This window comes from Psammomys obesus, unplaced genomic scaffold, assembly GCF_907164565.1.
Source record: "Psammomys obesus unplaced genomic scaffold, mPsaObe1.curated_primary_1811, whole genome shotgun sequence".
In the NCBI taxonomy this organism is placed as follows: domain Eukaryota; kingdom Metazoa; phylum Chordata; class Mammalia; order Rodentia; family Muridae; genus Psammomys; species Psammomys obesus.
In genome coordinates this window covers 186,854-201,931 of record NW_026592118.1, presented here as the reverse complement: position 1 = coordinate 201,931, position 15,078 = coordinate 186,854, and the positions used below count along the sequence as shown (strand labels likewise).

General features: G+C 39.5%; 1 protein-coding gene across 3 annotated transcripts in view; it reads left to right on the top strand.

Annotated features, from left to right (window-relative positions):
• Lancl2 (LanC like glutathione S-transferase 2) overlaps nucleotides 1-15,078 on the top strand; it is a 79,700-nt gene that overhangs the window by 42,331 nt on the left and 22,291 nt on the right. For all 3 annotated transcript variants that reach the window (XM_055612955.1, XM_055612954.1, XM_055612953.1), the window contains exons 3-5: nucleotides 8,847-9,054; nucleotides 9,868-10,015; nucleotides 11,080-11,226. In XM_055612955.1, coding sequence (XP_055468930.1) covers nucleotides 8,847-9,054; nucleotides 9,868-10,015; nucleotides 11,080-11,226 — 503 coding nt within the window. The remainder of the gene's footprint in view (nucleotides 1-8,846; nucleotides 9,055-9,867; nucleotides 10,016-11,079; nucleotides 11,227-15,078) is intronic.

The following is a 15,078-nucleotide window of genomic DNA, read 5'->3' as shown; positions in this document are numbered from 1 at the left end:
CAGGCCATTCTGGCTTTCATAGTCTCTGTTTAGAAGTCAGGTGTGATACTGATAGGTTTGCCATTGTATGTTACTTGGCCTTTTTCCCTTGCAGCTTTTAGTATTTTTTTTCTTTGTTCTGTATACTTTCCATTTTGATTATTACGTGGCGGGAGGATTTTCTTTTCTGGTCTAATTTATTAGGTGTTCTGTAGGCCTCTTGTAAGCTTATAGGCCTCTCCTTTAAGTTGGGGAAATTTTCTTCTATGATTTTGTTGAAAATATTTCTGTACTTTGGAGATGGGAATCTTTTTTCTCTATTTGTATCATTCTTAGGTTTTGTCTTTTCATGTTGTCTTGGATTTCTTAGATGGTTTGTGTCAGGAATTTTTTAGATTTTATGTTTTCTTTGATGGATACATCTATTTTTTTCCATTGTATCTTCCACACCTGAGATTCTTTCTTGCATTTCTTGTAGTCTGTTAGTTATGATTACCTTTGTAGTTCCTGTTTTCTTCCCGAAGTTCTTTCCACGATTTCCTCCATTTGAGTTTTCTTTAATTTTTCCAATTCTATGTTCAGATCTTGCACCGTTTTGTTGATTTCATTCACCTCTGTGACTATATTTTCCTGTTTTTCCTTCAATTCCTTCATCTGTTTGTTTGAACACTCCTCCTTTTTGTTGTTGCTGTTGTTTTGTTTTGTTTTTTTATTTCTTCCAGTGATTTAAGTGTTTCCTCTCTTAAGGCCACAAACTGTTTGGCTACATCTTCTTGTGTTTCTTTATGGATGGCCATAATATATTTGTCTTTATCTTCCTCCATTTTCTTATGGATGGCCATAATCTGTTTGACTTTATCTTCCTCTAGTTCTTTATGCATTTTATTTGTTTCTTCTATTATCTTCTCTTTAAGCATAGATGTAACGTCATCTTGTTTAATTTCATTTATACTGGAGTGTCCAGGGCTGCTTGCCCCTTGATAACTGGGTACTGGAGATGCCATATTGCTCTGTCTTTTGTTGGTTGAGCTTTTACGCTGGCCTCTACCCATCTGGCTGTCTCAGGTGTTGGCTGTTAATTTTTGGTGCCTGCTGGGGTCCTGGGGTGGGGAGAATTCCCTTTTTTCAGGAAGATGATTTTTCCTGAAGAGGCCTCCTCAGCTTTTTGGGTATTGTCATTGAATGGCCGGTGGTTTTCAGGAATTACCACAGTTCACCTTAGGTGTTATAAACCTGAGTGGTAACTGTTGTCTTTGTTAGTCACGGGGGCTCTCACCTGGAGAAGTCCTGGAGACAGCTGCCCTGCTTCTGGGTTTCTTGCTGTAAATTTAGTTAGCTGCTGCTGTAACCTGGACACCCCACGGTTTGCTCAGTTTAGTTAAGGATAACTGGTTGCCCCTTGGAGCAGTATCTGGCGGCTGATCTTGGGGACCCCAGGCTTCTGTAGGTCTGAGGCTGGAGTTGTGTGCCCCAGTACCCAAGTGGTAATCAGTGGCAGGTGAGCACAGCTCTCATGCGTGCAGCAGGAGGTTAGAGCATGGAGCCTGCAGATACCTGGCCCAGAAACTGTTGCGGAGCTAGGTGTCCTGAGGTAGAGCCTAATGTTTCCCTCACCATGGGGTTTCTTCCCAACAGGGAGACTCAGTCTGTAGTGTTTAGGGTGTTTCATAGAGCGCGCAGGCGCTGGCTGGTGGTAGGTCCAAACTGGTGACTGGGCAGGATCCTGGGGGAACTTTTCCTGAGAACTTTTCTGTGTGTGGTGGTGGTGGTGGTGGGGTCGGCTGAGTGCTCTAAGCTCGGCCCTACTGTTTCCCTTGCTGAGGGGTTTTCTCCCGACAGGGAAACCCAGTCTCTGGTGCCTGCCCTGGGGCCCACAGATTGGAGAGTCGGGTGCACAGCAGGTCTCTGGGTTGTTGGCTGTGCACCCGCAGGTCTGCAGGACCTTTTTCAGGGAAAGACTGGGTGACCTGAGGTCAGTCCTGTTTGCTTCCTTCCCTGTGGGGTTTTCTCACCACTGGGACTCCCAGTCTCTGGTGTTTTGGGGCCCACAGTTCAGCCTGGGAAGGTGATCAGGACACGCAGGTGTGTGGCTCTGGTCTGGCAACTGAGTGCCTGTGGGACCTGGGATCTCTTCCTGGTTTTAGCTGGGTGATCTGAGAATGGATCCAATTGATTCCCACACTGTGGGGTTTCCTCTCACCTAGGAAACAGAATCACTTGTGTTTTAGGGCTCTTGTTCACTGTACCAATACTGCTGTCCTGCTCCTCAGACATAGTGTCTTCCCGGCACCACCATCTTGGATCCCTCATTTATTCTTATAATTTGAATGTCTGCTTTTTCCATGGTGTCACCTGCTTTCTATATGTTCTTTCCCTATGTATTTTTCAATTTTTTTCATAGTCTTTACTTTTTTGAACTAGATCTCTACTTGATCTTTGAGTCTTGATATTCTGTCTGCTTGATTCATTCTACTGTTAAGGTTTTCCTTTGAATTTCCTTAATTGAGTTACAGGTTTTTCCATTTCATCTTCATTTCTGCTGAGTCCTTTTCAATGTTTTTATCTATTCATTGGATTCTGTTTTAAAATCCTGAATTGTTTTTGTAAGTTTCATCAGCCTTATTATTGTGTTTGGGCATTACTTAGGCATTACTGCGACATTTATTTTCTCTGTGTTCTCTCTCTCTTTAATTTCATTGAGCTGTTTCATTATGCCTTCTAATACTGAAGGCAATCTCTCAACTTTAACCCCTTGTAAAAGCAAAATCAAAATCACATACTTTCAACATACAGTGACACAGAATATATATTACCTTTCCAAAAGTAAGGAAATGTTCATAGTGATAGGCAGGAAAGTGGGTGAATGAGTCTGGTGACTTACTTGGAGCTCCAGGTCAGGCTCCATTAGGTGCCAGGGCTGGGTGGTAGATGTGATGATTGATAGGCAGGCAAGGCAAGGGAACGGGTCTGGGCCACCCATCTTTGAAATTATTTTTATGTAGGCAATTATCACTATAACTGTGAACTGGCTTCACTTTGCCCGCAGAGAATTTGTTCATTGAAAATTCAATTTTAGAAATTCAATTTTAGAAATTGTTTTGTTTCTTTCTTGAATTCTTCAGTGATTGCTTAATAGTGTGTGGTTTAATTTCCATAAGACTATATTTTCTGTGGTTTCTGTTGCTGTTGATGACTAGCTTTTTCTCATTGTAGTTAGATTGACTCTAGAGTGTTATTTCAGTTTTTCTATATCATCAGGAATTCCTTGTGTTCTAACATATGGCTATTTTTAGAAAAATTTCTATGGCCTGCTGATGAGAATGTATACTTTAGAGTTTGGATAGACTGTCCTGTTGATTTCTGTTAGGTCCATTTGATTTGTTACTTTATTTAATGTCAGTGTTTCTCTGTTGTTTTCTCTAGATGGCTTATGTATTGGTGAGAATGGGGTATTGAACTCACCTCCAGTTACTATGTTGAGTTTATATTTATTAATCTATTTATTAATTTATTAATGTTTTACAAACATTAGAGCATTAGAGACTTTTTATGAAATTAGATGCACCTGGTTGGTTTTGGTTGTGTAGCTAGAAACATCATTTCAACTGGGTTGGTTATTTCTTTATTGAGATGTAAAAACCTTCCTTATCTCTTCTGACTACTTTTGGTTTGAAGTCTACTTTTGTCATATTAGGATAGCTATGCTTGCTTTTCTCTTAGTTACACTTACTTGTTATATCTTTTATCATCCTTTTGCCATCACGTGGTATCTATCATCAAAAGTGAGATGTTTTTCGTGGAGACAAGAAAAGATGGATTGTGTTTCTTAATCCATTAAACTAACCTTTTTTTTTCCCCCTGGGAGTCAAGTGCATTGAGGCCATTAGGAATTATTACTAAAGGGTGTGTATTAACTTCTGCCATTTTTTAATTTTATGATTTTTTTTTTAGAACTTCCTTAGGTTATCTATTCTGGTATTGTTTGTCCCCTGTGGCTCTTGAGTATGCTTTCATTTCTCATCAGACCAAAGTAATCCTTCCAGAATCTACTGTAGAGCTGAATAAATTCCCTTAATCCATTTTTAATCACGGAAAAAATTTTATTTCTCCTATATTTTTGAGGGACTGATTTTCTATTTTAAAAAGATGCTTGTCAACATTTAGTCAAAATATTTGCACTGCAGGGTTCTCTTTTCCTTGACTGTCTCCAAAGAGACCAAAGGAAAAGAAAGTACAAATAAGCCAGTAAGCTGTACGCTGTCCACCTAGCAGACCTCAAAGAAACCACCTGAACATGGCAATTGGATAGGAACCTTGAAAAATCAGCACACACCAGCACACAGACTGCAAAGAATTCTCACAGCTAGGGGGGTGGCCAAAGTAACTCAACCCCACAAAAGCAAAATTTTAGAATCATAAAAAATTAAAAAGTTTGTAGTAAGCTATTCAAGATTGCTCTAGCTCTGACTGATACAAAATGCAGTGAGATGGAAGTATAGAGAAGGCAGCTTCAGCAAAGTGCGATGAGATGAATTATGAAAAACATAACTTCTCTTTTTCCCTTGGGGGTCAGATGAAGACTAAGCGATCATTTCAACACTAAGGGGTAACATGATCCATTTTGTGAGTCATCAGGAAAAGGGTAGGATAAGACCAGTTTGGTCTCAGGGCTGGGCCTGAAAGGTAGCATGATTCCCTAACATGCAAAAGGCCCCAGGACATAGGGCTGTCTCAAACATTTCACTGTCTTAATCTTGTGACACTAATGAAAAAAAGCAATAAGTACAAATTAGGACAAAGTTTTTCAACGTTATCAAAGCTGAAAATCACCGTGTCCAGGAACAGTTGTTTGTTTTAAGCTAACTTTCTAGAATCCGGTGGTGTTTGAGTAGGACTTGGTGCAGAGCACTGAGGTTTTCCACACTGGAGCCTTTGCCTGGCCTCTGCTGCCCTTAAGTAAATCAGCATTATCCTCCTCTGTGGAGAATATAGAACCTTTAGGCAGCAAAATCACAATCCGACCATGAGAAGGACCTGGACTGCCTCTTCCAGGCTGTGAAAGTGCTTGCAATGTTATAATAAGAGTTACTGTATTTCTTCAACCATGTTAGCAAAGGTGCTCAGCTCCTCCCAGTTGTAGCTCCCTGAAGTTTGGTGGAAAAGACCTGAGGAAGGGGTGGAGAAGGTAGCCTTCACTTAAAAAATCAGCCTCAGGTGGTGTCAAGGTTAGAGGGGGGGAGTAGCAGGGCTTGCAGAGCTGTGCTGCTCCTTCAGCTGTGCTTAAGAGTGGGTGCACTGTGGTGCACCTCAGCTTCACTTCCAGTGCATCAGCACAGGTCTCTGTCTCCTTTATGTCATTACCAAGCATCCTTATTTCTTTATAGTTGTCTCCTTTTTGAGAGTGTTTCTTCAGTGGCACTCAGACACTTAAGATTGTGCCCCATCAGTCTGAGTGGCTCATCCAGCTCCTTCCTCTGTGTGTCCCAAGTCTCCTTCAGTAATCACCAACTTAGAAGTCAATTCCTCATACTTCCTGTCTGCCTCTTCTTCAGTGTGCTTAGCTTCCTTTAGCTAGATGTTCCGGAGTTCCTCCTTCATCTTTTAAAGACCTTCAAAATGGTCTCACATCTACAGCTTTTTCTGCTTCCTCCAGCTTCCACAGAGCAGTGGCCAGGTACTACTGAGCATAGTCCAGCTGTCCTTCAGCTAGATGAATCCTATGTTAAATGAGACCACCTCAGTTTATACCCATACCCTCTTTTTTCTATTAAATTTTTATTTTTTGCATTAATTACAGTTTATTTGCTTTGTATCCCAGCCATAGCCCCTTCCCTTAGTCTCTCCCAATCCCACCCTTCCTTACTCAACTCCTCCCATGCCCCTCTCCAAGTCCACTGGTAGGGAAGGTCCTCCTCCCCATCCATCTGACCCTAGCCTATCAGGACTGGCTGCATTGTCTTCCACTGTGGCCTGGCAAGGCTGCTCCCCCCTCAGGGGGAGGTGATCAAAGAGCCAGCCATTGAGTTCATGTCAGTGTCAGTCCTTGTTCCCCTTACTAGGTAACCCACTTGGATACTGAGTTGCCATGGGCTACATCTGAGCAGGGGTTCTACGTTATCTCCGTGAATGGTCCTTGGTTGGAATATCATCTTTTCAGGCCCTTCTGGTTTTAAAGTTTTATGACTAATAATCTGGTATTATTCTAATGAACCTACTTGTTCAAGAGCCTTGACCTTCCGCCCCTCCAGCTTTCAGTGCCCTTTCTTTTTGTTTTTCGTGATTAAACTAATCTGTCATGAGGAAGTTTTTCTGTTGTTGTTTTATTTTCTGGCCCTGTCTATTTGTGTTCTATGTGACTGTTGTATCTAGATATACATCTTTTTTTTTTTTTTTAATCTAGATTTGGAACATTTTCTTCTCTGATTTTATTAAAATTAATTTCTATGGCTTTAGTATGTTTTTCTTCTTCTATGCCCATAATTCTAAATATTCCTGGTGTTCCAAAGTTCTCTGATATCCATTCACATAATAAAAATAATATCAGTGACCATTACTGGGTGATCCAATTTCTCTATCTTGTCTTCCAGTAGCAATACTGTGTTTTCCACATGGTCTATGCTATTAGTGGAGCTTTCCATTGAGCTTATTTAATTATTGTGTTTTTCATTTCCAACTCATCTCAATTGAATTTTTCTCCAGCAATTCTATTTCCTTATTGAATTCTGTTTTCATATCTTGGAGTGACTTCTGCATTTTATTGGTTCTTTGCTTTTGTTCTTCTGGTGTGTGTTCATATCTTTTCTGAGTTGTTCAAGCATAGCTATGATCATTCTTTTGAACTGAATTATTGGAACTTCTTTCAGTTCGTTTTCATTGGGAACCATTTTATCTGATTAGTATGTTTTTGAGGTAACATGTTGTCTTGGTCTTTCATTTTTGTTTTGGTCTGGGCGTCAGAGTCATTTTTTTTTTGTTGTTGTTAGAGTTTCTCTTTTCCTTTATTCCCTTTCTTCCTTTCTTTTCTCCTTTTGTTCTTTCTTTCAAGCCACCTTCTTCCTGTGGAGGCTTCTACAATGTTCAGTGGGATAAATTGCACATGAGTTGGGCTATTTACTTCTGTGCCTAACACTCCCCTCCTAAGAAAGGAGTTATTCCTGGAAGGATTGGTATACTCTGAGAAAGACCTTTAATGTGTGAAATGTTGGCAGAATAATGCTGGGAAAGGCAGAGAAGAAAAGACAAAGTGTGTGGAGAGCAGCATATAAACATATTTAAATGGCATTACTAAATAGGGATGTTGACCTTCGAGGAGAATTTGTATTTTAAGCCCACCACCTCAGATTCCCTACTTATTTACTACTTGGGCAAGGTGGGTGGTCAAATTTCTTTTTCACTCACCATATCTGTGGCCATCTTATAATTTATAGAAAGCCATGAGACAAAGATTAGAACTGTATCTCTTCTCATATTTAACTAGTTCTTTCTTATGAATAATGGGGACCTGGGATCCATGCTGCCCTCATTATCTCCAGCTTGTTATAGAGTTAGCTCTTCTGTGAAGTCTGGGTAAAGAAAAGGGAGATCTTAGAGATCCCCTAGGTTTTAAAGTGGCATATATTCATTGTAATTTTAAAGTATGTTGAAGATTAACTTGAAGATATAAAATGTTCTGAATTTACTACTTAGAAAAATAATCTGCCAGATATTTAGAGAAATTTAAAAATTAAAATGAAGAGTAAAAATCAGATCATTAGGTATATTAGATGAAGTTCAGAATGTTGAACAACCTCAGTTTTACATTAAGTGAATGTTTTATTTGACCTAATTGTCATTATAACATTTATTTCAGTACTTTCTTGTGCAGTGTTAATTACACTGATTCTTTTTTACTTAGCTGTCATGATGACTTCTTCTTTTTGTTACTACTACATATTAATTGAACATATTAATGGGGTTCATGTGACTCACAGCATGCACTGATAAAACCCAAGCACCCTTTTCCCACAGTCCCATAACTCAGGAGTTAGAATATGCTTTCAAAGTAAATCATTCTCCAAAGGGTTTCTATGAAGTGCTTTCTGTAGAACTCCTGGTTCTTGTCCTTGGTGAGGGAAAAATTTGATAGAGAGTCTCATTGTAGTCTGATCTGGCCTCAGAGGCACTATCATGTAGCTGAGAATGTCTTTAAACTCCTGACACTGCTGTGTCCATCTACCAGGTGCTGGGATCACAGGCATAAGCCACCACACTGGCTCCTGATTTCTATTTCTGTATTTAAAACGGGGTTGGTGACAGACTATTCCTGTTGTCCTGTTTCTGCCACATCATGTGGTGCTCCTTCAGTGGGGATCTGATTAACTGGTTAGATTCTCAATTGCTTGATGAGGAAAAAAAAAGAATTCTAGAAAATTAGAAAGGAGACATAAAACCAGAAAAGTAATCAATTACTGTGGGGTCATAGAGAAGAAATGATTTGCGGGAGAAGCATAAGAAAAGCAGTTACATTAGCTTGAGATACAAAGAGGACTGACACTAGACTGGGATAGACTGGTGTGAATGGGAACTGGGAGTGACTGGAATAGTAGTGTATATTGTGTCTTTTCTTCTCTAAGAGTAAAATGTGACTCACCATGTCAGGCCAGTTAACACAATAATAAATTTCAACCTGTTTTATGGATTTTTCCACACTAATTTTTGTGTCTTTTTGCTTTCAGTGGTTTCAGTTTTCTGAAATAAATTATACTTTTTGTTATTTTTATGTTGTCCATTTCAAAGTACAGGGTCTTTGTAGAAGATATTTTCTGTAATTATAAAATAACATCCTCAAGATAGTAATGCTTTTCTTTGGGGGGTGGGAATCATTCCAGGCATAGCGCTTTTGTACCTGCAGTTGTACCGGGTCACTGGTGACCAGACCTACCTGCTTCGATCCCTGGATTACGTGAAGAGAACACTCCGAAATTTGAGTGGTCGCAAAGTCACTTTCCTTTGTGGAGATGCTGGGCCCCTTGCTGTGGGAGCGGTGATATATCATAAGCTCAGAAGTGAATGTGAGTCCCAGGAGTGCATCGCCAAGTGAGTTTTAGAAATTGGAAATGTCTCCAAATGTTTCATTGAAGAAGTACTGTGGAAAAAGGTTCAGCAGTTAAACTATTTTCTAATCTGCAGTTGCAAACAGGTCTCTCTCAAAAGTGAAGTATGTTGGTCTTACTGGTAGGATCATGTGGTCTTTTTCCATATAAACATGAGTGTGTCAATTTCAGTGGGGCTTTATTAATCATTTCCAAACAATTTTTGGTTGTCTTCAATGCATGAAAGTGAGTTCACGTTCATGAAAATAGTTTGAGAGCAACTAATCCTGAGATCAGTCTTTAGTTCTTAGTTATGGCGATGAGAGAATGATGATAGACTATGAAGGTTTCGCGGTGGTCAGTTTGTATTCTTGAGTAAGCAGGAAGCAAGGTCCCTCCCTTGATCTGGTAGAGTAGCTGGCATGTGTGGATGTATGATGTTGAAAGATGAAGTGACTTAGTCTTGCCTAAGCAGTACCCACATCTCAATTCCATCTTTACTTAGATTTTACACCACTTTCTTCTAACAATAGATTTTAAAGTGTTAACTCTGTTTTCACTGTATGGTTTAGAGTAATAAAAAGGTGGAAATTTGGGGCTGAAAGAATTTTTTTCAGAGCTGGAGATTGAGTTCAGGACTTCATATACTTTTAACACTGACATACATTTTTAACCCATATATTTTTATTCTTAATTTGTTAATTTGAAACAGGAACTGAAAGAGGTTCTAATTCTTTTATGAACTTGGGTTTATTTTTAGTCATAATTGAGACATTTTCAGACATTTTGAAGGATAACCCTTTGTCCTGTTGCTTAGACTTCTACAGATGCATAGAACCATTGTCAGTCAAGAATCAGAGCTTCCTGATGAGCTGTTATTTGGACGGGCAGGTTACCTGTATGCTTTACTGTACCTGAACACAGAGATTGGCCCCGGCACTGTTGGTGAGACAGCTATTAAAGAGGTATTGTGGGCCTGCTGGACCTACTGTTAGCATACAGTTATGTTAATACTCAGCCTCTGCTTCTAGGTGGGATTAATTTACTTCATTTTATTTTAATTTTTTGTTTTTTCGAGACAGAGTTTCTGTGTGCAGCCCTGGCTATACTGAAACTCACTCTGTAGACTCGGCTGGCACCGAACTCACAGAGCTCCGTTTGCCTCTGCCACCCAAGTATTGGGATTAAAGGTTTGTGCTGCCACCGTCCAGTGGGATTAATTTTTAAAGCATCTCCTAAAATGTATATATATTTTAGAAATAGTTATCTTTTTCTCAAACATCTTTGATTGGTTAGGTTGTGTTTCACTGGAACTATACAGTTCAACTTCATAGTGTTAGAATAAGATGACTATGATTTGGTGTCCATACTCTTTCATTTTGTTCTCCTGTCCTCTACGTATACCCTTGTCCACATAACCAAATAGAGCTTGACATCCTTAGCCTGCTTGCAAAGGGAAAAGAAACACTTCCTTTGTCAGGAAAGTTCCCTTTGTCAGGATTCCATTTACAAGGTGCTCACTTTAAGGTCTGCTCACATCTCATTCCAACAACTTAGATAACTGGCTAGAAGGCCAAATACCCATCTAAAACCTGCAGCACTTTACTAAAGTGAGTCTTTACCACATAGTTGTTTCGGACGTTAGACCATAACACAGAAGACCACAGAAGATCCTCCCTCATCAATGAAGCTACTGTGTGCACCCTATCTTGAAGATGATTTTCTACCCTTTAGGGAAAATGTTACAGCTATGAAGCAAGTACAAAGTTTGGAATAGTTTTTAATAGAAAGGCTCAATAAAATTTAGTCAACTTTTCATACTAAGAACTTGAATTATATTGGTAGAGTTCTTAATATGTATTTCTCCTTAAGCATTATTTCTTCTTTGTCTGAATTTATTAAATAAAAGCAATTGTTAGATAATGGCTGCTTAAAATTTGATTTAATATGCCCATGCACTAATGTTAATTAGAGTAGATGAAGATGCTTGAAAGTTGTTTTGATTTCTTATGTCTCCTTGTCTCTATAGGTAGTCACTGCCATTATTGAGTCAGGAAAGACTCTGTCAAGGGAAGAAAGGAAAACTGAGCGCTGTCCCCTGTTATATCAGTGGCATAGGAAGCAATATGTTGGAGCAGCCCATGGTATGTCTGGCATCTACTACATGTTAATGCAGGTATGTGACAATTCTGTGGGATAATAAATATAATAACCATATTACAGTATATTAGACCAATATGAATGGGGGATTAAATTCTTCATAGAGACAAAATAGGCTGAGTTAATGGTTCCTACTTTGACCCACAGATAATTAACTTTACTTTACAGCAATGAATTCCTAAAAGTATATAATTCTGTATATAATTTGTATCAGAGTAGTTGTATATCACCCACAGCTTCCTTCTGTCCTCATCCTGCTGATTGAGACAGGAACTCCTTAATGGAGGTTATGTGTTTTGGATGCAGACACTTAGGTTGGTTTTGTTCTTTAAGATAAATACAAATTGTAAAAACTTTACTTCTTTGCTTTTAAGATGAAGTACATAAAAGCACTGTGTAGTAACTGTTATATTTAGAAACATCTGCCAGCTTTTATAGACATAGCTAAGTACTGTGATGGAGCTGGCTTGTTCCCTTTACAGAGGTGGCTAAATGGTGTGATGAAGCCTGTATTGAGAGCTGAATGTACATATTCTCTGTCTACACCACATATTCTATGGCCTCTGTACTCTACCATATGTTCTATGGTCATGCCATCTATTGGTTGTCATTTAGAAGGCTGTCAGTGTAGTCTATATGAAAATACTTCCAATTACATTTGAAAAATGGAAATCCATTTTTGCAGTGGCAGGACAAAAAGTTGTCTTACAACTTTTTTTTGTTTTTTAAATAACAGGAAGAACAAAAAACAGAAATTCTAATTCTTTGATGAAACTGGGAGAGATATAGGAGCCCAAAATGAAAAGATGTAAGCTGAAATAAATTAAAAAATGGCATATGACCTAACAGGGCAGAAACCCACACAGAAATGCCTGAGGAGACTGTCAGCAAGAAACCAGCTCATTTCTCCTGAAGAACCATAGAACTGGTGAAACGTTAGTGACTTGTACCACAGAAGCTGCATCAGGCATATATCTATCTGTGTCGAGGTGAAGGCACTGTAGTGGAGGAAGGGGCTCCTTTAACTATCTCTAAGGAGCCTTTAGACCTGTTAAACTTTTCCTTTCAGTGATTCCTACTAGCAACAGAAGGAATTGGGTTTGATAAAACAGAAATGACCTATGTTAATAAGAGAAAGCCAGGCTAGAAGAAAGCAAAGGGAGTTGAATTCCACATGTCACGTGGGATCATATGTTGCACTGTTGGCCTCAGACACTTCCACCTCTCTCTCTCACACAACAATGGGCAGTACGGCCTCTATCCCAGACAAAAGATGAAAACTTCCTTTTGGAGACAATGATTTAGTAATTTTCTGTTGTTGCTGTGTCACTGGGCTCTCACTCTTTACTCCTCTCACTTCCCGAAGTCATTGTGATCTATTGAAAACCTTCAGATCAGACACATACAAAATGTAGTATAGGTACATTATTTCAGAGAGGAGCATACACTCAAATTATAAAATGGCAGAGGGGCTATCTGCATTTTAGTTAGGTTTTATACTATTTCTAAAGTCTCTGGGTCAAACAGCTTTCCCAAGGGCCTTTTGTCCTATTTCATCCCTTTAAAGAGGGAACAAAACCATAGCTGTGTTATTTATCAAAAAGCTTCCTGTTAAACAATAATCTTATGATGTTTAGTGCTCTAGAAGCCAGGTCTAGAGAGTTATCAGTCAGGGAACTTGAGGACAGTTCAGGATGCCATGTCTCTTCCCTGAGATCCTATTCCTCTGACCTGTTACTAGAGTCCTGAGTTCTAGTCCTGAGCTTTACAAGCTATTGTTTAGAGGAAAAAGCCCAGCCCCAATGGCCTGATCCTGCTTATATTTAACTAGCTGCCTAATAGCTGTGATAAAATCTCAGCAAAAAGCAACTTAAGGATGAAAGGACTTACTTGACTCGGGGTTCATGAAGATACAAGCCATTCCAGGTGAAGATAGTATGGTGCTGGGAACATGAGGGGAAAGCATGATGCTGAGGAACATGAGGCATCAGCAGAGAGTTCAGACCAGGAGCAAAGGCTACCCCTCAATGACTCACTTCCTTCAGCTAGGGCATACCTCTTAAGGGTTCTAGGGCATACCTCTTCAGGGTTTCAGGACTTCCTAAAACAGCTTGACCAGCTTGGGTGGTGGGGTACTTTACATTTCAGAACATGACACATACCTATCCCAGATAAAAGATGTATAGACAATAGGTATTTTCAAGACCTCATTAAAAATACTGGCTGTGCATCTGTAATGCTTAATTTTATGCTTACTTTTACCCTGAGCCATCACAGCTAGGTACTTAGTTAAACTTATCCTGGACATTTCTTTGAGGTTATTTTGAGACGAGTTGAGATGTTCATTTAAATTGTTTCACTTTGAACAAAGCAACTTTCTCTTCAGAATAGTCAATTGAAGTTCCAAAAACAACAAAAGACTGACTTCTGGCAAGGAAGAGGTTGTTTCTGGGCTCCTGCAGGCTCCAGACTCTAACTGCACACATGAGCACTTGTGCTCACCTACCACTGATTACCTCTAGATTACTGGGACACACAGCACCAACCTCAGACCCACAGAAGCCTGAGAGCCAAGGTGCAACCAGTTATCCCCAGCTAAACTGAGGAAACTGCAGGGCTTCCTGGTTCTTCAAGACAGCTGTGCCCAGGAAACACAGCATATGAGCAGCAACAATAGTTGACTATTTTCAGAGCAAGAAACCCAGCAGCAGGGCAGCTGTCTCCAGGACTTCTCCTGGTGTGAGGAGAGCAGTTACCACAAAGGTCCATACAACTGAGGTGAACTGTGGCAATTCCTGAGAAGCACCGCCATTCAGTAGACCATACCAAAAAGTGGAGAAAGCCTCCTTCAGAATCCTGCTAAGGGAATTCTCCCCATCCCAGGACCCCAGCAGTCACCAGAAATTAACAGCCAACACTTGAGACAGCCAGATGGGTAGAGGCCAGTGTAAAAGCACAACCAACAAAAGGCAAAGCAATATGACATACCCAGAACCCAGTTATCCAGGGGCAAGCAACCCTGGACAGTGAAATTCAGGAAGATGACCTTACATCTATGCTTATGAAGAGGTTAATGGAGGAAACAAATGAAATGCGTAAAGAATTAGAGGAAGATAAAGTTAAACAGATTATGGCCATCCGTAAAGAAATATAGGAAGATGTAGCCAAACAGTTTGTGGCTTTCAGAGAGAAAATGATTAAATCATTGAAAGAAATAAAAGAAAGAGAGGAATGTTCAAATAAACAGCATTGAAGGAAAATACAGTCACACAGGTGAATGAAATCAACAAAACGGTGCAAGATCTGAACATAGAATTGGAAAAATTAAAGAAAACACAAACAGAGGAAATCATGGAGAGGGAGAACTTAGGAAAGGAAACAGGAACTACAGAGGTAAGCATAACCAACAGACTACAAGAAGTGGAAGAAAGAATCTCAGGTGTGGAAGATACAATGGAAGAAATCAATGTATCTGTCAAAGAAAATAAGAAATCTAAAAAATTCCTGACACAAACCATCTAAGAAATCCAAGACAACATGAAAAGACAAAACCTAAGAATGATACAAATAGAGAAAAAAAGATTCCCATCTCCAAAGTACAGAAATATTTTCAACAAAATCATAGAAGAAAATTTCCCCAACTTAAAGGAGAGGCCTATAAGCTTACAGGAGGCCTACAGAACACCTAATAAATTAGACCAGAAAAGAAAATCCTCCCGCCACGTAATAATCAAAATGGAAAGTATACAGAACAAAGAAAAAAAATACTAAAAGCTGCAAGGGAAAAAGGCCAAGTAACATACAATGGCAAACCTATCAGAATCACACCTGACTTCTAAACAGAGACTATGAAAGCCAGAATGGCCTG